Raw genomic sequence first — 25395 nt, forward strand, 5'->3', positions numbered from 1 at the left:
TCAGACGCTAACGTGTTTCTTTTAGAGATCGTTTCACGATTTTAAATAAAAAAGAAAATGATTCACGTTGTAATTCTTTTATGGTAGCATATTTTATTCTAATATGGTTTTTGATTGATTACAATTAATTATAAAGTTTCTAACAGTATTTCTTTAGTTTAACAAATGATTTTGAATTATGATTTACAAATATAGAATCATTAAAATAAATCAAAATATAGATCTGCGGATCCTATACATATCTTATGATCTTGGAATATAACTAGGGATCTTTTCCATTCCTAATTTTGGTTTTTGTTTTTTCGACTTTATTGTTTCGAAATTGGTCTCCTTAATGCGACTTTTGACGTGGATGCCTTTTTGTATACTAATACATCTGTATTCGCAGTTTTAAAAAATATTGTTAATAATGAATATTACCTAATTCTTTAAACCAGCTTCAAATTTCAATTTTGGAACATACCTAATCTTAATTTGTGCTTATTTATTTCAATTCTGAATTGAAATACTGTATCTATATCTTTACATCGGTTGGAATGATAATCGCACTCATTCCACTAAGCTCCTGAGTATATTTTTTTAAATTTCTTCAAGTTTAGGAAGATTTTAATGTACCTACAACACTAACACGCAATCCGCTTTTGTTAGAAGGTCGACGCTTATGGCATCAACCTCTCTTATAGATTCGTATCCGGGTTTCGATTGTCTTTTCGCAATGCGCATGAAGTATTCTTGGACATCGTTACCGGTGAAGCCATTTTTTCGTTTTACCTGAAAAAGAAAAACTAAATTACAAACAAAATAAGAAAAAATTACGCAGTTTTACCATCAGGTGCGGTGAATCCGGAAGGCCTGTTGCGTATACGATAAGGACTGCAGTGACCGTTGTTTATTGCTGTTTTCAGATCTGAGTAAAAATCTCAAAGGACCAAGATATGCTTCATGGGAGAACGAAGGTGGGAATCTTGAACTTACCTACATGAAAAAGAAAATTAAAATAACGAAAGCAAATGAAGTCATTTTGAATTGGAACATAATACGATTGAAAGATAAAATTGTGTTAAATTACTGTAATTCCGGTTGGTAAACAGAATAGTTTACTAAATAATCTGAATAGTCGGATCTTAATCATATTCCGGAACTTGTGATTTAAAATTTAATTTTACATTGAAAAGGAAAATAGGTTCCTCAATCTGAGTTTTAATATCTGAACAATTTGCAAAAAACGACAGATGAGCTTTCGACAACGCCAAACCAGCAAAACCGAAAGCTAATCTTAAAAACTAAACAAATTGAATACGAATAGCTTAAGATTTAAATATCTTACAAATCTCATCACCAAGAGCACTCCGAGAGAATTTTCGGTATCATCGAAGCCAATGCCGTGGGAATAATCTGCTGATCCAGAGACACCAGGAGCAACCTTGAAGAACAAAAAAAAAAAAAAACTTAAAATATCATTGATTTTGATTTAACTTTTACCGCCAACAGATGATATCTTCGGGTGAGCCAAAAGAGCCTTTGAAGCCGGACCCTTCCCTTTAATCCTGGGGACTGAGTGTTTAGAAGGAGCAGGTTTTCATTCGTCGTAAACACCGGCAAATTCATCAATAAGATGCCGAAGCCAGCTCCAGTATAACCATTTGGTCAAAACAAATTTCACGAACCACAGTTTCTGCCTCTTCTACTCGACCCAGTGTTAATCTTATTTGGCTTGTTTGGGGAACTCATCTTGCGTTTGTGTGGCCGGGTAGTGGAGTTCGTCCTTGGATTCCCAGCATCATGGCGAGCTGTACGGAAGGTTTTACAAATTAAAAATTTCGGAAAACAAAAAACTTATTAACTTACTTTATCGCTTGAATTTTCGTCAGCCTTGGTGTACTTTATTTTCAGTCCTGTTATGACCATTCATGGTTTTCATCCGGAAGTATTGGGATCCATTTTTACTGCAGCACTTATTTTTCATGTGGTAGTTATTGTTTTCGTTTGATTTGCGATACGAAATCGCAGCCAGGAAGTTTGTTCATGGTACCTTCCGGAGAGTGACAGCTGCTGCTAGGTCTATAACGAAACACTTGTGCCACTATCACATCCACTCTGATCAATTATGGCCACTGTCTGAGCCATTTCCGCTGCTGGGTGCTCTTCGGCCGTAAGAGAAGAAAAATGAACTACTCCAACCGAATGGCCGAGGAACTGGACGAGTGGTTGTTTTCTTCTGCCAGAATAATGTGAACTGCTGCTGCTGTTGTTGAAGTGGTGCTGTAGTTCCGGCCCAGTATTCACTTTGTTTTTTACGAAAACTGTTCCAGTTTTTGTCTGCCGGGTTGAAGTGTTGAAGCATATGATGTACTTGGTCGAGCTGTAGAAGGGTTAGAAAAATTATTATTTTCGCCAAACAAAAAAGCTATTTCACTTACCTTCATCGCTTACATTACGGTGAGACTCGGTGCGTTTATTATTCTTCAGGCTGTTGCAGTTCTGTTATGGCCTTTTTCGGGTTCCCTAGTCAAATTCATGGGGTTTTTCCGGAAACGTACAGGCCCACTAAACTCAAAGTCACACGCCATTTTTTTTCTTTGTTGACAGTGAAGACACACTCAAACGTATTTTGAGTTTTGTTTTAAGGATTATTACTCGTATCTTTCAAAAAAAGTTTTTAATCATTTCAAGCGGAGACGCATGCAAATTATAAAAGTTAGTAAAAAATAAAAAGATTTAAGAACGATTACTCGAATAGTCACTATTCGTGTAATCAGATCTGAATAATATCAAAGATTACGTGTATGATATTTGATTATGCGGGAAGTCAGCGGGACAAAAAACCAGCAAAATTTTGCTGGTTTCCAGCAAAAAAAAATTGCTGTGTATGTTTAAAAATTGAGACTTTTGCCGAGCTTTTTTTTCGTATACTGATATTTTAATCGTAAATTTTGCTATGATATTTGTGTTTAAATCGTCAATCAAAAAATTATCGAATTTTCATGTTCATTTATCATCGCTTAACTTGTTGCAATTCAAGTCAGGATTTTCATAGAGAGCTCTCAAATAAAAAAATCGGTTAAACGACAACTTGATATGCCATTGGATTGAACGACTATATAAAAGAATTATTTTTAAAAATTAATGTTTATACTTGGTAATAGTCGTTAAATTTATTTAGCACCACTTAACATAACATACTCATGCCTGCTAATGAACTGAAAGCATTCTATAGAAACTTTATGAGTCAGGAAAACAAAATTTATTGTTCACCGTAACACCAGTCAAAAGTGTCTCCCAACCGATTCCTCTAACCCCTCTCCCAACCAAAATTATTTTGCTAGGATGCAGATGTGACCTCGGTCCTAAAGCACAAATTAGAACTTTCATCCTTTCTCTTTCTTCCAACCTATCCATTGACTACTAGGACGTGGCCGGCGCCGTTATTGACGTTAAAAGAGAGAGCATCAGTTTTGTGCAGTGTGAATGAGCTGCTAATCCCAAGCACCATTCATTTGACCTCTGATAAAATTGATGGCCTCGGTCAATCACGGAGTAGCAACCATTGGCGATGTGGAACTTGTTCTACTGAGCCACACCAGCGATCGTGGAACTCGAAATGATTGTTATCATAATTTGATTTTGGAACAAGTCATGCATACATTTTTTTCAACCATGCATTTCGGGTTTTACGGTTTAAGGTGGATGTGAGTAGTTAATCAAGCTAAGCTAAAAAGTGACATATGTGCCATTTTGACGCCAGTCATATCGGCTTATCCGTCATTTCATTAAAGAGAGATACGGAAAAACTCCAGCAGCTCCAACCAGAGCTGAAAATTATCAATGTCAGACAGCCAATGTCAGCCGACTTTGATACTGCATTACATGTCTATGTCATACGATACTGATTTTTGGTCAGCGACATATGCATACAATGTCATGACCAAGTTGAATGAACGATATCATGCTTGCTACGACTTTTTTCTTCTTATGGCCAACAGCTACATTTTTTCAACTTTTGCGCAACTTATAACGTAAAATCCCTCCCAAAACAACCAGAAAATAAAATAGAAAGATGATCGTATGTGTGATTCGAGTGGAGTACAAAAATGTCATTTAATATTGACATTGCTGTCTGACCGACATTGTAGCTTGGTCTTTCAACTCGTAGATGACTTTGATATTTGTTAAGATTCAATAAAGCCTAACCCTATAAGTTATTTTCTTGACTTTATTTCTGGCAACCCTTCCAGCAATTGTGCATGTGTTCGTAACAATGTCAACCCACTGCCCCCGTCCGGTTCTGTCAAGTCAGTCTTTTCTCAACCAGTGACCTAAACAGACGTGCCTAATAGTCCTTTCAGTGTTACACATAAAAGTGGTCCTTCGAACCGGATGATAAAAGAAGGTCATATGGAAAAGATCAATGAGGAACAGATAGCAGAGAAACAGGCACATTTCTACTTCCCTCATCATCCTGTCTTAAGACCTGATAGTGCGACGACCAAACTACGAACTGTTTTTAATGGATCAGCCCAAACGTCTAGCGGATTATCATTAAATGACGTTTTGTTAACCGGCCCTACCATACAGCAAGACATTTTCAGTATATTATTGAGGTTCAGATGCTATCGCTATGGAATCACGGGAGACATTCAAAAAATGTTCCGACAAATTTTGGTTCACGAAGAAGACAGAAGGTTTCAACTCATACTGTGGCGATTTTCATTGGAAGAACCTATAAGTACGTATCAATTGAACACCGTAACGTATGGAACTTGCTCAGCTCCATTTACTGCTGCTCGCTGCCTAAAACAACTAGCAATTGAATTCCAATCTGAGTTCCCTGAAGCTTGTAAAATCATTGAGAAAGATTTCTACATGGACGACGTTCTATTTGGCCACGAAGATGAACAAAAACTGATCCTACTAAAGGAACAGCTTACCCGTATACTTAAAAGTGCAGGTTTTGAACTCCACAAGTGGAAGTGTAATGACCCAAAGACGGTTATAGAAGAACAAAATACGTCAACGAAAATCCTCGGCCTCCAGTGGAACACCTTCAAAGATCTGTTAAGCATTACGAACGAAATCGACATAGAAGCGGGAACCACGAAACGCAACATTCTTGCAGAAGTGCAGAAAATATTCGACCCCCTTGGAGTGATTAGTCCTGTTGTAGTACAAGGGAAGATTCTTATGCAGAATATTTGGTCCCATAAGCTGCAGTGGGATGAAAAACTACCAAACGATATCATTTCTGAATGGACTTGGTTTTGCAAGCAGATATGTGATTTGAAGTACATCCAATTTCCAAGGTATTGTGAGATTATTCATATTCTTAATAGTCCATATTATGGAATTGGTAATTAATTAAATACAATTACAGGTATACGTCTTCTTCGGGACAGTTTACAGAACTCCATGGATTTTCTGATGCAGCCAAACGGGCATATGGAGCTGCTATATATGTTCGTACTGTTGCATTTGATGGAAAAGTAACGGTTCATCTAATGTGTGCTAAGTCAAGAGTAACTCCACAAAGTGCGAATAATAATAACAACGACTTAACCATCCCTAGACTTGAATTAAGAGCAGCTGTATCATTGGTAGAATTGATGGATAAGGTCCGAAGTGCTTTGACTATCCCAATACAAGGCATTCATTACTGGGCGGACTCGATGGTAACTCTAGATTGGATTGCCAACCCAAACAGATCACGGCCGCAATTTGTAAGCAACCGGGTGAAGATTATTAATGAAACAACTAAGTTAGAAGCATGGCACCATGTTCGCTCAAAGGACAATCCAGCGGATCTAATATCCCGGGGAAGCTCTGCCAAGAAACTGATAAACAATAAACTGTGGTGGAATGGACCAATCTACCTACGAGAAGACAATAAGGAATGGAACTTTGAATCAACATTAAGTTTAAAAACAACTGTTCAGATACAAAGGTCCATAAATGATACTGACTCACCGTTTGCTTTCATTGAAAAAGTATCAAACCTAGGAAAACTCCAAAGAATCGCTGCTTACTGTTTGCGTTTCGTCCAAAATTGTCGATCCAAATCCAAACCAGGTGATCGTCTCACAGGAAAAATTACGATTTGGGAAATTCGGCGAGCTCACAAAACTATCATCAAAACAACACAACAACGTTTTTACGCGGAAGAAATAAGCTGTATAAAGAAAAAGAAACCACTCTCCGGTAAAAGCGTTCTGCTCACACTGAATCCTTTCATAGATGTCTACGGATTAATGCGTGTTGGTGGCCGAATTCAAGCAGCTGGAATCTCATTTGATCAGCAACATCCAATCATTCTTCCTCCCAAGTCAAACTTTACACAAGTGGTTGTAAGAAATTATCACTTATCGTACCTTCACATTTAGTGATATGAATAAGGTTTAGCTATTGCTTCGGTAGCTTTTACTTTGCTCGAAATCAAGCAAAGCAAAAGCCCAAAGCATTTGCTTAGTTTGGTATGAATAAACATTTGCTTAGCAGATGTGTACTAAAGTCTTAGAACATAGCTTTTGCTTCGAAAAATAGAGCTATCCAACCAGCAGAATCTGAAGTTTTCTAAAGTAAAATGAAAGAAGACGAACAGAAAATTGAAAAGTACGGCTAAAGTAGCCTTGAAGTCGACGAAGCGGGTGGTGGGTGTAAGAACGACCGGAATTTTTTGTTAATGCGTGCTCGTATGTTGATGTTTAAAGATAAATGAATACCTAACTTTAATGTTTATCATAAGCTCTCCCACATGTATTCGGATCGGGATAATCCGATGTATAAAAAAATAGGCAATAGGCGCGCTTTTTAATTTAGATTTTTATTTAAATCTAAGGATTATGAAAAATTATGTAAAAATGAGAGATCTGTATAATGTTTTAAATTATTACAATTTATTTCTTACTTTAAGCCAATTGAGACTTCTTCCACTATAGCCGGATTTTTTTAATTTGAAATATTTACTAATTGTTTTGGTTATTGTCATCTTAGACGAATGATTTTATACGACAGGAATATGAAAAAAGTTGGGTTATCACTTCGACTTTTCTTCATCCATGTTGAAAATACCTTTTTGAATTGTTTTGAAGTGAAATATTGCTAATTTGATAAGTTCATGACGTTATTAAAGAATTTTTTATTGGAAAAGTCTGCTACCGAGCATGCTTAGAAAATGAAGGAATTGCTATGAGATTTGTCGAGCAATTGCTTCAGATTTGAGCTTTATTCATACCAAACTAGCTTGTTCTAAAAGTAGTAGCTCCTGACTGAGAAAACAGCTGTCAAAAAAACTTTATTCATAACAACCGAAGCAATTGCTTTAAGCGACTGCTCGACTGCTCGATTCAGTTTAGCAAAAGCAATTACTAAGTTTTTTTCATACCACCCATTGGACCTCAATCGCTGTTATACACGGTTAGATTAAAATACTGGGTTCCAAAGGGAAAATCATTAACACGAAAAATAATTCATCAGTGTATGACATGTTTTCGCAATAAACCCAAACCACTGAACCAAATCATGGGAGAAATTCCGGAAGTAAGATTGAATCCGGGAAAACCCTTTAAAGAGTGTGGTGTCGATTTTGGTGGACCTTTTATCATTAAAGAGAACTTTGTAAGAACTCAAAAAACATTGAAGGTTTATGTGGCATTGTTCATTTGTCTTAAAACACGGGCAGTTCATCTGGAACTCGTCAGTAGCCTGACAAGCGCATCATTCATCGCAGCTTTAAGACGATTTTCCGGAGTTCGGGGTCGTAGTGCGATAATTTATTGTGACAATGCGACTAATTTTACTGGGTCCAAAAATGAAATCAAATCATTAAAAACCAATTTCAAATGCCAAGTAGAACCAGATATTCAAGACTTTTGCACGAATGAAGGCGTTGATTGGAAGTTCATTCCCCCGAGATCTCCGGCATTTGGTGGTATTTGGGAAGCGGGTATCAAGAGTGTGAAATACCACTGCGGCGTGTTCTGGGTTCTTCAACACCCACATACGAAGAAATGTTAACTTTAATGAAGCAGATCGAGGGGTGTCTTAACTCAAGGCCTATCTCTCCAATATCTTCGGAGTCTAGTGATCCCATTCCTTTGACACCAGGACACTTTCTGATAGGTGAACCGATAACTGCTATGCCAGAGGAAGATTTAATAACCGATCCGCCAAAATTACTCAATCGCTTTGAACAAGTGCAACGAGGTGTTCAACTATTTTCGAAACGTTGGCAGATGGAATACCTCAACAATTTACAGCAAAGAACAAAAGGGTTATCAACGGCCAAACCAGATTTGTTAGTTGGTCAATTATGTCTTGTTAAAGAGGAAAACCTGCCACCATGTGTTTGGATCACCGGGCGAGTCACAAAGGTACATCCTGGACCAGATGGACATGTACGTGTGGCCTCTTTAAAAACACCTAGAGGTGAAATCAAAAGATCGATTGCCAAGTTGTGCCCTTTACCCGTTGAATAGTTTGCGTGGGGGGGAGTATGTTAAGATTCAATAAAGCCTAACCCTATAAGTTATTTTCTTGACTTTATTTCTGGCAACCCTTCCAGCAATTGTGCATGTGTTCGTAACAATGTCAACCCACTGCCCCCGTCCGGTTCTGTCAAGTCAGTCTTTTCTCAACCAGTGACCTAAACAGACGTGCCTAATAGTCCTTTCAGTGTTACACAATATTTTTTCGATAACATTGACTACTAGACGTTGGTCAGGTCGAACGAAATTGACTGAAATTTATCAGCCTTGGCTCCAACAATTTTGAAGCGATATTCATAAAAATTTAGAACACATGCCTATCTTGAATTATACAATTTTTTTAAAGTCTGTTTGTATCCATGAGGGAATCGCAAAGTCGTAATAATTTTGTAAGCATGACGGAAAGAAGTTTGGAAAGCTTCAAATGTAGAATTTGCTTTCAACATAATTTTCCATCATTTTCATTAGATTTTGATGCAAAAATTTAAATTTTTTCCTCGGAAATTTCACCATAATCTACAAAATTTGTTATTTGAATTTTTCGCATTTGTGTTGGGGCTTGGTTTTTCCCATTGGTTATACCCCAAATATGCAACCAATTTTCAACCACCAACAGGCATGACGCCGTTTGTCGGCATGACGTGTGAAGACGCGAAAGAAGAAGGCAGAGAAAAAGAAAAAACTTTTCTGACAACTTTGGGATTTTTCCTAGAAGCAATAATTTTTGCCCTAACGGGACAGTCGATGGAATTGGAGGAATGAGTACCTGTGCAATTCGCACACTTGAAAGAATTCAGATTGTGGTTTATCACCACAACGACGAGTAATATTTTGAATACCTTTACAATTTTTACAAAATGGTTCAAACTTACCCTGCAATTAAACATAAGGCGAGCTTTCTCAAGATCTTACGGGCAGTTCCCCTTCGACCGATCTTAAAAAAAAATTTCACATCCTTGACAGAAGTGATGATTTCTTTGAAGCCAGGAATTGTTACCGTAATTGGTTGAACTTTTTCATTTTTAAGAGTATAAGAATTATGTTTAATCTTTGGGTAATATTCGGGCCGGCTCAAGTTCAATACAAATTACATATAGTCACACAAAAAACCGTATGAAACTGAACCGCTATTTTGGTCCATTTACTCCGTTATATGGAGGATACCAATCATTTTACGTAAATTGACAAATGACTGCTGAATTTAAAACTAAGGTGAGAACCAAATCTAAGTCTCTAAGTGCAGCACAATAGAGATGCGGAGCAAATTGCCGGATTTGCCGAACCCAAAATGTACATTTATTTAACCCGAGCATGATGCCCAAATCGATAGCAAACTGAGACCAGAATAAGGGGATAGCATCTTTCGGTGTTAGTTTTTGTCGATCAGCCAAAAAATTTATATTCACGAGAAATCTACAACATCAGCACAACTTAAGCAAATCTTGGTGTGTAAAATTTAGTTTGATAGCAAATCTAGGCATCATTAAGGTATTTATATTTTTTTGCAAAATGTGAACCAGTGATCAAAATTACAGTAAAGTTTGCTGTATAATAGATCCAACAGCATAACAAAGCGTCAGTATCTTTTGTATTGATAAACTACAAAAATGAAAAAAATTATTCACTGTAGTCAGAGTCCGGAGATATTAAATATTTGTAAAAGAAATAAATTTCATTTTCCGCTTTTATTGCTCTTCTAAAAATTAGAAAAATATTCAAATTATAGTAAGTAACCAAACATCGCCAGTAACGAATCAGTTATAAAATCTGTGACATATTCAGCTGGTATAATTTTATCGCAGCTTTCATAAACCTCGTTGTCGTTTGAACGAAAACTTCCCTTTGTCTAGCTAGCCACTCCAGGCAGGATAAGATCAAGGTCATCATCACATCGATCACGTTGCGTCTGTTTTGTGTTATTTTGTCGGTTATCAAATCATGTGTTCCCTTTAGATTTTCAATCATGTTTATTGTTTTAAACCTTATCCTAGTGCTTTTATTGCTTGCATCTGTAAAATTGCCAATTTTCGCGGTCCATGGAGAAACAACAACCGATTGGTCCTCAATGGAGGAGCGTTCTTCGCTCGGTGAAGAATCAGATCTGTCGCTTATGCGAGAAATTTTCTACCATAACCTGTTGGAAGATATCCACGCCGAGTATGGCCCGGGCGAACTAGAGATTACCCCTGAGCTGCAGAATCGGATTGACAAACGTATTCTAGGGTTCTTGCGAGTTTCGGATGGTGGAGATCGTCTAGAGGAAGGTGGAACACGTACAAAGAGAAATGCGGCGCAAGAACTGATCGAGGCAGAAACTGCTGGAGGTAAGCATTTCGATTTTACTAGAGAACAAACAATTTGTTATAAAAAAAATATATCTATTAACTGTATTTACAATTCACCTTCAACTGAGTCGAAACCAAAAAATTCTTTTCTAATGTACCCGCTGTTATGTTTGTCCAGAAATTTCATGAATAAACTCATGCTCATAGGTACTTCTTCATCGTTTTCGTCGCCGACCTCGGTGAAAAGTTCTTCCCGAAATCCGTTGAATCTCCGACGATTGTCGAGTTTCTCGAAACGGTCTACCGTTTTCGATTCGACTAGTTTAATTTGAATCTTTTGCCACTTCAAAGGCCGTATAGTGCGCCAAAATTCCTGCGTGTCCTGTTGCCGACCCTCGACGCAAATGATGGCCCGTTTACCTGGTCGTGAAAATCCGGTCAGGTTGAGGTCGCGCGCAGTTTTCAGAATGGTCTGTCGTTTAGCTTTACTCTTCAGATGATGCGAGTAGATCCATAATCGCTCAAAAATGATTTCGCCAGAAGTTTCAGATGATTGAGTTTTACTACTTCTGCTTTGATCATCTTCGAATTTGGTGATCTCCTCGAAGTTATCTTGAATCCAGGATATTACCTGATACACGTACGGTTCGCTTTGATCCACAACTTCTTCGCTGACGTAACGTTCTATTCGTTCGGTGATGGCGCGTTCTTTTTCACGGGGATACGAAGCGGACCTTATTACAAAATTCGGCACTTCTATGCCCGGATACAGATAAGGTAGATCGACGCGAATTTCCACCTTTTCTCCATTTTGCAACAGTGGCAGTTTGAGCTGGTAATCGAGCTTAGCCTCCAGACGTTTCGTTTCCCCTTCGATGTAGGCACTGATGTTGTCCACAAAGCTGTAGTTGTCCACGTGTAATTCGCCGGCGTTGCAGAATATCGACGATAGCATGTGGAATTCGTCGAGCTGCTTCCTGAGGCAATCTTTGAGCACGTCCTCTTCCTGCAAACGTTGCTCATCCATCTGAGGACAAAAAAAAAATAATAAAAGAAAGCCGTTATCAATCCTTTTGTGGATGCTGAAGAAATGTGAATGACACCTAACCTCAATTATTGATATATCCAAAGGCTGCTTTTTCTCAAGGGTGAAATTTACGAAACCAAGGTGAAATTTAAAAAAGATTTAAATAAAAAAAATAATTTGATATCTGAACCTGAAATTTGAGATTCTAAAATCTGAATCTAACATCTAAATCTGAAATCTGAAACTTATTTTTGAAATCCGAAACAAAACAGTCAAAATTGAATGAAAAATCTTAAAAATTGGGATTACGGAATTTTAATCACAATATGAAGCTATTCTTACACTTTATCACTAATCTAGGGATGAGTAATAATTTGATATCTGAACCTGAAATCTGAGATTCTAAAATCTGAATCTGACATCTAAATCTGAAATCTGAGAGCGAAATTTGAATCACAATATGAAGCTTTTCTAATTCTAACACTTTATCACTAATCCAACGCGCGACCCTCGATAGGTAATTGTGCGGCCCGCGAAGCTTTCTCAAATTTCATTTCTTTTTCGACTTTTTCCTCGATAGATGATAAATGTAATAGTCCATACTAAACTTAAAAAATATATTTATGTCAGTAACTTGATGAAATATGCATTTGATTCACAGTTATTCAAATGTTAATTTTTTTTTCAAGCGTTTTGAGCATTTATTGTGTTCTTTTTAAAGCAAAAGTGTTATATTTTTAATTTGCAAAAAATGTTATTGCTTTTTTTTATTCTGATTAAATTTTCTCCTATTATTCAACTAGCACTTAACAATTCACAGTACATGAAACCGAAAGAAAGAACAAAAATAATTGGAAGGGTAGAGATGATCACGGACATTTCTAAGTTCGTTGCTCAAATACTGGCAAACATTAACAAAATAACTATTTTCGTTCTTGAACTTGAAAGTTTCTTACCAACATGAGTTCCCGACAAAAACAATATCTGTGATTTGACTGAAAAAAGGCTGGGACGGCTATTTTCAGAAATTTCATATAGAAATCATGCCAAATATCGCTAAATTGAGTCACTTTACTTTAAAATTAGCAATCCACATTGTCAAAGTTAGATTTAGCTTTAGAAATCCTTTCCCAGAGGTATCTTAATTAAATTTAGAAAATCCATGAAATCTAAAAAAAAAATTTAGCATGATTTTTGACGAAATATGTTTAAACATCTGTAAAATTATGTTTTTTTCTAAATCTGTAAAATTTTGAAATCTAAAAAATTTTGATTTTTTCGTGATTTAAACAACCATTCTAAACATCTCAATGCAATAAACTTATACGAAACTTCAAATCATAAAACAATTTTTATACCGTTTGTTAGAAAAGAAATTACTTTCTCATTAAATTAAAAGGGAAGCAAATGGTGGCTATTAAGAGAGCAACAAATATTAAAAGGCCTTCGATACAATGTAAAACCCTTCCAAAAGAGGTAAAGTAACTAATCGTTATTTAAGTCAGCCGCTCAGATTATTGATGGTGGTTTTTCTAAAGGAAAATAGCGGGGAAGTTTACCTAAGATTTAAGGGAGGGGTAGGGTCTAACACTTTCAAAAAATCGATTTTTTTATTTTTTTATTTTCTTATTGTGAAACATTTCAAGAATGTTGTGTCAAATTTTCAAGTCAATTGAAGCAAAACTGTAAAAATTATAGGCCTTTATCTCCTCCTATCTAATACTGCAAGAAAGCAAGAGCAGAAACTTCAAACGCGTTTTTCTCGAAAGCACATTTTTAAAGTCCGTGGACATCGTCATTTGAAAACTACTTATCCGATTCTTTTCAAATTTGGAGCATATTTTCTACATATAAAATACCAGACCCCAACGTTTTTCTTTTTTTGTGTTTTTACTTTGGGGAGATTTTACAGATAAAAAATGGCGGATTTTTTCATGAAAAATCGTAGTTTTTACTTCAAACAGCCACAAAAATTTCATAAATTTTTTTTTGAGTTAAATAAAAACGTTGGGGTCCAGAAAAACATCTATTAAAAATATTTTGCTCTGATTTTTTGACTTCAGATGATTCTGTGCTGAGATACAGTGTCCACCGCAAATCCTGTGTTCTAAAAGGCATCCTCGAAAGTGCTCCGTCACCGGCTCATTTTTCAATATTTTTCTACGAAAAAAATACTGAATGTTCTTTTAACAATGCTTTGTATGATGCAAAAAAATTGAATACATTTGTTTGAACGATAGTTCTAGAAAAAAATCGTGAAAATGGTGATTTTTTTTACCCGTTAGACCCTACCCCCCCTTAAACAATTACGATTGAGAACTGGAACTGTCACGAAGTTGCAGAAGTTCCACGAAATGGCCCCTCCCTGCATCGTGAACACGTAGCCAGTCGTAGACCTTCGATTGTCCGGATCTCCTGGCCCAGTATCTTGGAAGGCAGTTTTCAATTTCGCCCTCGCGTCCTCGACAGTAACCGCATCCTGCACCAAGCTGTAGTTGTAGCTTTCTAGGCTTAGGCAGATAGTGGCCAAAGCTTGCCGCTTCAAATCTTCCGGCACACCATCACCACCTCCTTCCAGCTACCCTCGCGGATCAAATCATGCGCATCGCAAACGCCCACGACGTGCAATTGTCTCTTCCACGCAGCTTCTCAATGAGGGGCAACACAACGGAACTCCTGCCGACTCGAACGCTTCCTGCTCCGATCGTACTGCTTCCGCCGGGTGCTTCATTTCTAGAAGACTGCTGATGAGGACCATCTCCTAGGAATTGATGTGTCCTTTCCGATTGCCGTGTTCGTTCAGGGCTTCGAGTGGTCATCCTTCAATCTTGATGTGACCAAAAAAAATTTCTGTCTTCCGGTTTGCCGGTTGCCCATTACCAATTGCAATACACGTGTGGTTAAGTTAATGTGTGACAGTGGAATTAATTTTATTTTTTTGTTTTACGACACGGATTACTTAGATCCTAAATTAATTCAACGCCTTCTGCATATTTTGACGAGATAAATTTTAATTAATAACTTCGCCGAACTATAGAAACTTTCTTGTCACCATTCAAATGCTCCGAAACAAGTTAAGAGGGAGGGGGAGGTGATATAACAATGAGTTACGTAGGAGCGAGGGAGGCCGAACATTTTTGGTAATAATCTGTTTGTTTTTTCCTTACAGCGGAACATTTCTTCTTGAAGGGTTTTCGTGAACGTGGCTACGTTCCTGTTAACTTTCCCAACGATATATGTTTGCTCAAGGTCGGCCAAACGGTATTCGCAGCATCGCTTCACATGCGAAAATCGAAAGATAATTACGCCAACCATACCGTGGTATCATTCTATGTTCGTGTAAGTAATATTTATATCCAGTGTCAACGGATAAAAATGGATTAGCTTACTATTTTTCTCAACAGCAAAAGGGCCATTTCCAAAAATACAAGGAATATTCGGCGATCGTAGCCAGAAAGTTCGATTGCATCTCCCATGCGTCGCTCGGATTCGTGGCTGTGGTAAACTACTACGACAATGCCCAGGAACAGGACTCGCCGAAAACGCACCGAACCTTCGACGATGGTTCACCGGTCTTTCAAATCCAGGAGAATAGTACAACCGAAATCGTGCAAAAGTTTAACCAATCGAACCAGAATACCGTGCACATGTGGACACACGGGAACCACATCTATCTGACGCACACCTACACCAACCTGGATGAGAGTGTGGCCAATGTTTGCCCCTTGTATCGTTGGTCCGGATACCATTTCGATGTGATCGACGAGCTGCCGTGCTACAATTCTATCCACATAGAACCGTTCACGATCGAGCAGACACTGTTCATAGCGATCGCCAACCAGATGAATGACGAAGCTGTCGACGAGGATACGTTTTCCGATGTGTTCAAGTTTGATTACGAACGGCAAAAGTTCGACTTTCATCAGAAAATCTACGTTTACTCGGTGTCCGATATCAAGTACTTTTATCTGGATCACGGCGACATCAGGGAGCACTTTTTGGTGACGGGAAATTCGAGGGCTGGGAAGAAAAATCGAAGCGGCAAGCTCGACTACGATCAGCATTCGATCGTGTACAAGTACATCGATGGATACTTTGTGCCGTTCCAAAAGTTCGAACTGCACGGTGTGAAACAGTTTCTTCCGGTTATGGTAAGTAGTAGTGCTACAAGTTGATTCTAACCCGAAGAATCGTCGTAATTATGAGGCTTTGCAACGGCGAAGCGATCATCGGTTGGACATGTGAATTGATGTTCGGGTTGGCTTTCATAGAGCGACAAAAATCAAAGACGCTTAGGAATTCGTGTAGCAAAATGTACATTCTGTTCATTTTTTTCAAGCGTCGCTGTTTGTTACTAAGTCGAGTGGCCATCTAGGTACTCGTCGTTTGTGTGTAGGGCATAAATGAATGAACTCATACATCGGCACATTATCTCTGGGTGGAGTTGACGCTTTTCAAATAAGTTTGCGTTGCTACCGCATCTCTTCAGACTTAGCGATCTTTCCAACATGCTTACTTAACAAATTTTACGGTTTTTCCAACACGCAACTTTCAGGAGTTAGTGGTCCTCCCAACACGTTTTTCATATAACTTTGCGGTCCTCCCAATATGCATCTCTTCTGAATTAGCGGTCCTACCAACACGCAACTTTTGTGACTTAGCAGTCCTCCCAACACGCTTTTCAGATAACTTTCCGGTCCTCCCAACACGCAACTTTTCTGACTTAGCTGTTCTCCCTACAGGCTTTCTTAACAACTTTGTGGTCCTCCCAACACGCAACTCCTCTGACTTAGCGATCTTCCCAACTCGCAACTTTTTTATGACTTATCAGTCCTCGCAACACGCTTTTCAGATAACTTTCCGGTCCTCCCAACACGCAACTCTTCCGACTTCGCTGTTCTCCCTACAGGCTTTCTTAACAACTCTGTGGTCCTCCCAACACGCATCTCCTCTGACTTAACGGTCCTCCCAACTCGCAAGTTTTTTATGACTAACCTGACCTCCTAACACGTTTTTTCAGATATTTTAGCGGTCCTTCCACCACGTATCACTTATGATTTAGCGGTTCCCCAACACGCTTTCTTAACAATTTTGCGGTTCTCCAGACATGCATCTCTTATAAGTTAGCGGTCATCCCAACACCTAACTTTTATGAATTAGCGGTCCTGTCAACACGCTTTTCAGATAACTTAGCGGTTCTCCCATCACGCATTTTTTATGACTTAGTAGTCCTCCCAACGCGCTTTCTTAACAATTTTTTCCTCCCAACACGCTTTTCACTTCTGTTCTATTGAAAGCAGCAACACGATCTGGAAGTTCAAAAATTTTCTATACGTATTCTTCAAAAGTTTTACAAACCTCAGAAACATCACTCTATACTTATCTACACCGGCTTTGGCTTTTGTTGTAGCGGGAAAATGGTGAATTCCTGTTGCTGATCCGCTGCCGAGGTCGTCCCCTGCAAATCTACGAGTACGACGGATGGAAGTTTGCTCCCTCGCGCATCGACTACACCAGAGAGGCATTTGCCGCCGGCGTATCGCAGATGCGAGTCTACCGGCACGTAATCAACGGGAGTCTGATTGTCATCGCCAATCGGAATCTTTTCGGCACGACAGCCAACATCTTTTCGCCGCTCTATGGCGTCGGTAATGACTTGAAGGAAGTGTACGGCGAATTCATCAACTGGTGTGGCGATACAACGGAACAGTTGGCTGAATTGAATTTGGAAGAGGTTTACAAGAAATTGGTGGCGCTACCGAAGGTCGACGATGAAGCTGTACGCTTTGGGAAGGAAATCCAACTGAAACATTCGACCGTGGAGGTTTTGCGAACAAAAGTTTTGCAAACCGATAAATTTGTGTTCAATCAACAGACGTTTGATTATTTGAATAAAATTAGGAAAGATTTGCAGGTTTTGAAAAATAAGGCTGAACATTTAAAAGCAATTATCGATAGTAGCCTTCGGCTGGACGAGTCTCTAGATATTAAGGGTGATTTAAGAGTGCCGGAAGTGATCGCTGCTCGTGGTCTTGTCAGAGAACTGGATGCACAGAAGGTTAACAATGAGAAGCAACCAGTAGCCAGAGCACATGAACCAGATCAGGGAGATGTTGTAAAGGTAGATCGATTAATTGTAGATGAGCGTTTGGCGGTAAAATTTTTAAATGGCTATGCCAGTGAAACTCTACTTCGAACTTCCGATGACCTGAGTGCTTTGAAGGATGTTGAGCTTCACGTGAAAGAAATTGACGTTCATGGCGAATTTTATGTAGAAAAATTAATCGACGGCATACATTTTTCGCCCGATAACGTTTTGATTGAAGGAGTAGATCAAACGTTTACAAACAAAACTCTGCTAGTTGATCAGTTGATAGCGAATAATATGGTTACACCGTTATTGAACTCAAGTAAAGTTGAGAAGATCATGTCTTACGCAAATGAAGCTGGACGATTGATGGAAGCAAGATCTCAGATAAGAGCTACTGAATATTATCCGATGAGGTTGAAGGAAATAAGAGTTGACAATTTGACGATGTCCGGATTAATCAATGAGGTAGACCTTGGGTATATTGACCGAAATGCTTTGAAAAATACTGGCGATCAAGTTATAACGGCCAGTTACAATTTTGATAACATAATTGCGGCAAATCTAACTATCCCGAACAAACGCTTATCGGGAATCGATCTCAATCTTCTGGTACTGACGGAACCTACTGAAGATCAGCCTTACATAACTGTTCGTCAAGATGTTCAGTTTATAAGTCCTGTTTTAATGGATAAGCTTCAAATAACCGATCGCATCAATCACGTATCAGTGGTTGATGACAGACTTCAAGTTTTACTGTTAAATTCCACGGAACCTCAAATGATAACTGGTACAAAAATCTTCGACAATATTGAAGTTCTTGGACCGATTCATCTACAGGGTAAAATCAACAGCAGTAGTTTAAGCAAGTTAAATCCCATTGCAACCATAACTGAAGACATTTATCTCGAGGGTGATTTTGAAATAACGGGCGACGTTACGATCAGGCGCTTGCTCAACACCTCAAATGTCTACGGTGCTAGTAGGACATATAACTACAAAGATCTCTACCATCATGGACTGCCGTTGAATGCAGTTTCGTCGCAGCAAAACTTCACGTTCAAGCAACCGATCATCGTCCAGCATGCCTTTGGTAATAATTTCAATGATTACAATCCCAGTGATTTTATTCCTTCAAACTCTGGAAAACTACAACGAATAACGGGGCGCAAAATATTCACCGGAGATCTGACTATCCGCGGTAATCGTGTGGATGCAGCTGTGATAAATCAAGTAAACTTGAAGCAACTCAACAGTACTATACTCAAGAGAACTGGTAATCAAATTATCGAAGGTACTATTCACTTCAAAGAGTTAATCGCATCCAGTTCGATAGCCAAGCAAACCCTGTTCGAAGATCGTCCGTTGGCTTCCTTGCTGACCAGTGGTCACGGTCAACCAATTAAATCTGCACTTCGATTCGAAAACTGTCAGCTTACGGTTCGGGAAGATCTTATCATTGAAAATCTGGAGACCTACAATAGTTCTACAATTTATGGATACGACTTAGAGCACATGATTCAGGATACGCTACGGAAGAATCCAGCCATCAATAGCACAGTTACCGTTACAGGGCCCAAAAGTTTCTACAATCTAACAGTCGGGGAATTGGTTCTAGTTGACCAGGCAACCTTGAATGGAGTGGACTTGATCGGATTGAAAAAAATCGGCGATCCCCTGGAAAAAGACCTTCTGGTGAAGGAAACTTTGATCCTTAAGAATCCGATTAGGGTACGGAACGTGTTTTTCAACGGCTCTATAAACGGAGTGTCAAAGCACGACTTTGGTAGAAACTGGTTGATGAATGAGTACAACCAAACCTTCACAGCGCCGCAAACATTCGAGAATGTAGTTGCCGAACAAGTTTTTCTAGATGGCTTGATCAATGGCGTGAAGCTGGAAGACCTGGTCGAGGACCTGTACTTTTTAGACAAGAACGAACGTGTACAGAGGGTTGAATTTAGTAAGTTGTCAGATATTCTTGTGACACAAATTATTTTGAAATGTTGTACTTTTCAGATGAAGGACTCGTATCATACCAACCAGTGATCGTTAACGGAGTCGTTTCGGGACTTAATCTCGCTACCGATGTAGTGCTAGATCGTTCCAAAGACCAACAGCAATTGAAGGAACTGTACGTCGATGGCAACCTACTAGTACGTGGACAGCTTTACGTATCGAGCAAGATAAACGATATGAACTACGCAAAGTTGAAGGAATATGTGACAAGCAATGGTTCTGAGCATCCCATCAAAGTAGAGGCACAAGGGAATGTTCATTTCCATCAGCAACCGGATGTGGCTCAACTAAACGGTTACAGATTAGAAGAATTACATCGTGAAATTTGGTTGAGCAATAGAGATGAGGTGCTGACAGGAAATTTCCGTTTTCAAACTGTTAATTTTGAAAACAATGTTCTGACAAAGGTAAACATTTTTCAGTTCATAATTTAGGACTACATTTTTACAAATAACATATTTATTTGCACTTTTCAGGGTCCTATCAACGATCTCGATCTGGACGAACTTCAAAACACTTATCTCAGCGTATCGAAACCGCAGAATGTATCAACGCCGATGATTTTCTCTGGTCCAGCCATGCTTAAGACGGCTAGTTTTGAAGAGGCCACATTGAAAGGAAAGTTGAAAGGATCAATCGAGTAAGTACGCTGATGAAAATATCACTGTTGTTTTAAAAATCGTTATTTTCATCGATCTTAAGATTGGAGCATTTTTGATGTGTAGGTTTTGAAGGTTGATGTACTTGGGTTTTATGTTTGCACGGCCAAATACTTGAAAACTATTGTCTACCTACTGACTTCACAATACATTTTGCTTGCGTCCTTCAAACATCGAGACTGATTTTGCGGCTTGGTGCACCTACTATCTAATGGCTATGAGTGTATTCCAACGTCGTTTTAAACATTTAATTTTAAAACAAGTCGATATATTAACGACTGGGGATTATAATGTGGCGTTTTCAAATGTAGAAATCCGGAATACATTTCAGTATCCCGAACCAACATTCGTATTTTTTTAAGCACTGGTGTCGGTGTTAAGATTTATTCGGTTGTTGTTTTTAACATAAAGGGCGAACATGAAATTATTCAGACACCATTCATTTGACCATTGAACAAAATTGGTGGCCTCGGTCAATCACGGAGTAGCAACCATTGGCGATGTGGAATTCGTTCTACTGAGCCACGCCTGCGATCATGGGATTCGAAATGCATTTTATTTAATATCATTGTACTACCAATAATGAATTTTTATGAAGTATACTGAGGAAATTCAACGGAATTGTTCTATATTAGTTTATTACTAAAAAATATAATGAAGCATTTCGGGTTTAATGTTTAAAGGTGGATGTGAGTAGTCAATCAAGCTAAGCTAAGCTAAGCTAAGCTAAAGGGCGAACATGAAATTATTGCGACACGATCAACTGGGCATAACTTTTTTACCATTGGATAAAAATCAAACAAATTTTGCACACTTTCTCATTGATGTGTATTGTTTACAACTCGAAGTCGTGTTTTTCGATTAATCGAAAATGGAGGTGAACCAACGCGAGTCGAGAGAACAAATTCTTCCCAAACACCTGGAATTTTCTGACCTGTCGCATTGGCAGTTGGGAAAAATGTTGAACATTCACCATTCAACCGTCTCCAGAGTGTTTAAGCGGTTCCAGGAACGATTGACGTTGGACCACGGCAAAGGAACTGGAAGAAAATCGCAACCGGAGAGCAAAAAGACGGAGTGAAAGATGGAGCGGATGATTACAGCAAATCCCAACGTCTCAAGCCGTGGTTGATCGGCATGTCGCAGAGCTACGTCCAGAATGCAAAGAAGAGAGCTGGACTACATACATACACCCGCGATGAGCGGCAACAATCGACGGCTATAACTCGGGCACGGCAGCTCTACGAGAAGATGCTGACAAAATATGGCTGCTGTGTGATGGACGACAAAACGTATATAAAAGCCGATTTTAAGCAAATTCCAGGGTTGGAGTTTTTCACCGGCCAGATCAAGTTCGATGTGGACGACAAATTTAAGAAGAAGAAAATGTCGAAGTTCGCCTCCAAATATCTCGTTTGGTAAGCCATCTGCTCTTGCGGACTGAGGAGTGAGCCTTTCGTGACAAAGGGCACAGTAAATAACGAGATCTAAAAATCTTAGTGACTAGAGGCGCCTTTTGCAGTTCTTGCAGCAGCACGACGAAGCTCCACTATTTTGTCCAAGTTTGGCATCATGCCACTATTCTAAAAGTGTCGTGAAGTGGTATGAAGCGAATTCTGTCCATTTTTATCCAAAGGACATGAACCCGCCAAACTGTTGTATAGCAGTATTGGACAATAATGAAGCGGAAAACAATCTCATCAAATTCGGCTGATTCCTCAAATAATCATTGCAATGATGTGGCCTTGACATCTATGTATAAGTTTATAGTGAAGATGATACATTTGAAGGAACCAACTTTTATTCTTCACGAAGTATCCACTTCGTTTTTCAACCAGGTTCTCTTCGATTAATCTTCCAATGACGAACGGATTTTTCGGTTTGAAAACTATTTCTGGAACTTTTCCTTTCTGGATGGTCTCCAGGGAAAGGACTTTCCCACGTAAACACACTTGCTCAAGTTTCTCTCATAAAAAAGGATCTATAACCTCAATGACCACTTTACAGTCCATTGGATTGGACTTCCACATACTCAACTCAAAACATTCCCTGGTTTATCTTGTTAACTTGTTGCCTACCATAACGCGCTTTACTAATATCCTAAAATCTGAATCGGAGATTACGTTATCGTTAAAAGCAACCAGATGAGCAAGGTGTCTTTGGTTGGAATGATTAGGGCAACTGCATTTTTATTGTTGTTCTTCAGAACTTTCCGAACTTATTTTATATGTGAATGCTTACCTTTATACAGTTGCAATAACCAGTTTCATTTCGATATGAAAATAACGTCTTCGCGGAACTTAATCAAAACAATAATAAAGTACACTGAGCGTAAATCACACGGCAAAGTTGGGTGGCAGTATCAAACAACAAACACTGAGATAGAATGTCACGTTTTTTTTGTGATGCTTTTGAAGTAAACTGAATTAAGCTTCCGAAATACATTCACATAAGAATTTTGTCCGTTAATTTATCTATAGGTCGATTGGAATAGACATTGCAGAATTTGATAAACATGTATTGAAGAAGGACGTTCCGCAAACCATAACCGGCAATTGGATCATCCATCGCGTCGCAGTTCATGGTAATTCGCACGCGCCCGTTGCTTGAAGAAAACTTATTTCAAATGTTTGTTTTAGGAAACCTAAACATTTCCACCTTGAATGGGCTGGATATCCATCGGGACATTCTGCTAAACAATGTTCCCCATGCAACATTCACCGGATCAAAGCGATTCGACAATTTCCGAGTTCGCAATCTAATCTGTCCTGCTCCGTGTATAATTCAGGGAGTGGATTTCAACGAGTGGGTGGCCAATTCTGTTCGGCTTGGACAGAATCATACCATCGATGGAATTTTATATCTGGAATCGGCCAGCGTGCTGGGCAACGTTGAGTGTTCGGGTCTGGTGAACAACATTACCTTCAACAGGGACACGCTTTTGTTAAAATCGGTTCCACAGATCATTGAAGGTGATTTGTACGTGAACATGAAAATACCGGAGCAAAACCTAGTTTATCCGGCGTCGATTGAATCGCTGCAGGTGGACACAATCAATGGGAAAAACTTTTCCGAGTTTGTTCAAAATTTGGCTCTTCGGGATCGGGGAACGTTGAAAATCCACACACCTGTAAGCTTCAGGCAACCGTTGGAGACGCAAAACCTTGACCTAGGAAACAATTCTATGTACGGCGTGAACATTAACCAGCTGCTCCAAGAAGTTGAGTACGGCGATCAACTGATGCAATATGAATCCAAGCTGCGTAATTTGAACGTTGTTGGGCAATCGTTGGTGGAAACTTTCAACAGTCAGTAATTTCAAGTTTTTCATCATTTTATTGGAAGTTTTTATAATTCCTGTTTAATTTCAGCTGTTACGCCTTTCTTGAGTCACTTCAACCTGGTCCAAACATCGCTCAAAGGACGGTTTCGGAGTGTGTCCGCCATTTCGTTACCACTGTCACCGGCACCAGTTGATCTGTTAGTAGCTCACGTGAACCAAGAGAATTATACTGCGGTAGAATTCTATCGATGGCACAAGAAGGATCAACAATTTAGAATAGCTAAAGGTTAGTATTCCATTCTTAAGAAAGGAAAATTATGTAATTAAATGATTTTTTCTAGGATTCTTACCTATAACATCTCCGAAGCTAATCGTTAACAATGCCAAGAGAATAAACATTGGTCACGTCCAACACCTGTTTGTTGAATTCAACGAACCAACGACTCAGTCATATCGTCAATCGTTCCTCGACCTAGAGCCTCCAGATTTCATGATGCCTAAGAAAATTCAACCCAAGTTTATGACTATTTACGAGTTCAACAGTACGATTCCGCGTAATGTGGTAAACATTAAATTATTTGATTTGGACTGCATTGGTCTGTATTCGGCCAAAGCAGACGGAATAGAAGTTCACTGTTTGCAGTTGGAAAATCTGGTATACTACATGAGATTCCATCAAATGCTGGTAACTCCGGCCGTCAGACAAGCTAACTTTATCGACCAACGTTTGATTGTACTAAGTCGAGATGGACTGCTTCAAGTGTGGCGATCTCAACCAAACCGCAAATTATCTCTGACTCAGCTGATCAAATCGATCCATGCCAGTGCGATCGCGGTGGCCAAATTCGAGTATCAACTATTCATTGCCGTCAACTCTGAATCGCCCGAAAGCGAAGACAGTACAACAGCACATCATGGTTCCATTGAAATCTGGCGAGATTCCCGACCATCGCAAGCCAATGGCACCTTCAGCAAATATCAAACCATTCTAAGCAAGGTTCCACGTCAGATTCAGCTGTCGGTTCTTCCGACGGCCTCGGAATTGATGCTGTACGCTTTAAAGGATGACCCATTCCATCCATTGGTGATCTACAGGTATGAAGGAGTGGCCGGATTCCGTGAGCACTTGACCAGCAAAACTTTACGAACCACTAGTAAACGACTGGCGGTCGTCAAGCTGGAGCGGAATCAACGAGAGCTGTTGGCCCTGGTGGCCGATAGAGAGATCCGATTCGTCGAAGCCGTTGTGAAGGGAACATAGGTGATGTTATGTTAAAATTATTTCGGTGATGTTTTTTTCTTGTTTGTATGATAGTGTACAAAAAAATGTAATAAAGCGTCATTTTTGTTGAATGATTCAACAGTTTCATTGAATTTCAAAAAGACACACTTCTATTAAATATCACGGATAACACGAAGTTTTCTCACAAATAAATAAACAATTATTGATTTATTCTTTTTTTAAATTTATTCTTCATCGGTATTTACACACATCTATTTAGTTAGTATATCTGCAAATGGTGATCAACTATTTCGCGCGGATTTACTGCCCTATTG

At 39.0% G+C, this 25395-nt stretch overlaps 2 protein-coding genes and 1 long non-coding RNA gene across 5 annotated transcripts; 1 reads left to right on the top strand and 2 right to left on the bottom strand.

Moving 5' to 3' along the window:
* Window positions 1–331: 331 nt before the first annotated feature.
* LOC129749875 (uncharacterized) lies at window positions 332–2562 on the bottom strand. The gene is made up of 4 exons (XR_008738201.1): window positions 2421–2562; window positions 1849–2362; window positions 1328–1790; window positions 332–975 (listed from the first exon to the last, which is right to left on the bottom strand). It is a non-coding gene; the product is annotated as an uncharacterized LOC129749875 (long non-coding RNA).
* A 7645-nt stretch (window positions 2563–10207) lies between these two features.
* LOC129741603 (uncharacterized) lies at window positions 10208–25291 on the top strand. Of its 3 annotated transcripts, XM_055733341.1 has the most exons (11): window positions 10271–10356; window positions 10469–10801; window positions 14959–15128; window positions 15194–15940; window positions 17200–19840; window positions 19897–20303; window positions 20373–20536; window positions 23036–23139; window positions 23195–23863; window positions 23927–24124; window positions 24180–25290. In XM_055733341.1, exons 2-11 carry the CDS (start codon window positions 10543–10545, stop codon window positions 25097–25099), a joined length of 6279 nt encoding a protein of 2092 aa, XP_055589316.1. In that variant the 5' UTR covers window positions 10271–10356; window positions 10469–10542; the 3' UTR covers window positions 25100–25290. The 3 variants fall into 3 exon arrangements, 2 of the variants coding, with proteins under 2 accessions (XP_055589315.1, XP_055589316.1); XR_008736461.1 differs by having other exon boundaries at window positions 10208–10801; window positions 23195–23867; window positions 24180–24317; XM_055733340.1 differs by having other exon boundaries at window positions 10216–10801; window positions 24180–25291.
* LOC129741605 (RWD domain-containing protein 2A) lies at window positions 10841–22898 on the bottom strand. Its single transcript, XM_055733343.1, has 2 exons — window positions 22797–22898; window positions 10841–11789 (listed from the first exon to the last, which is right to left on the bottom strand). The coding sequence occupies exon 2, from the start codon at window positions 11787–11789 to the stop codon at window positions 10869–10871; it is 921 nt and encodes a 306-aa protein (XP_055589318.1). The 5' UTR covers window positions 22797–22898; the 3' UTR covers window positions 10841–10868.
* Window positions 25292–25395: the final 104 nt, after the last annotated feature.

The sequence above is a fragment of the Uranotaenia lowii genome, chromosome 2 (assembly GCF_029784155.1).
Source record: "Uranotaenia lowii strain MFRU-FL chromosome 2, ASM2978415v1, whole genome shotgun sequence".
Lineage (NCBI taxonomy): Eukaryota > Metazoa > Arthropoda > Insecta > Diptera > Culicidae > Uranotaenia > Uranotaenia lowii.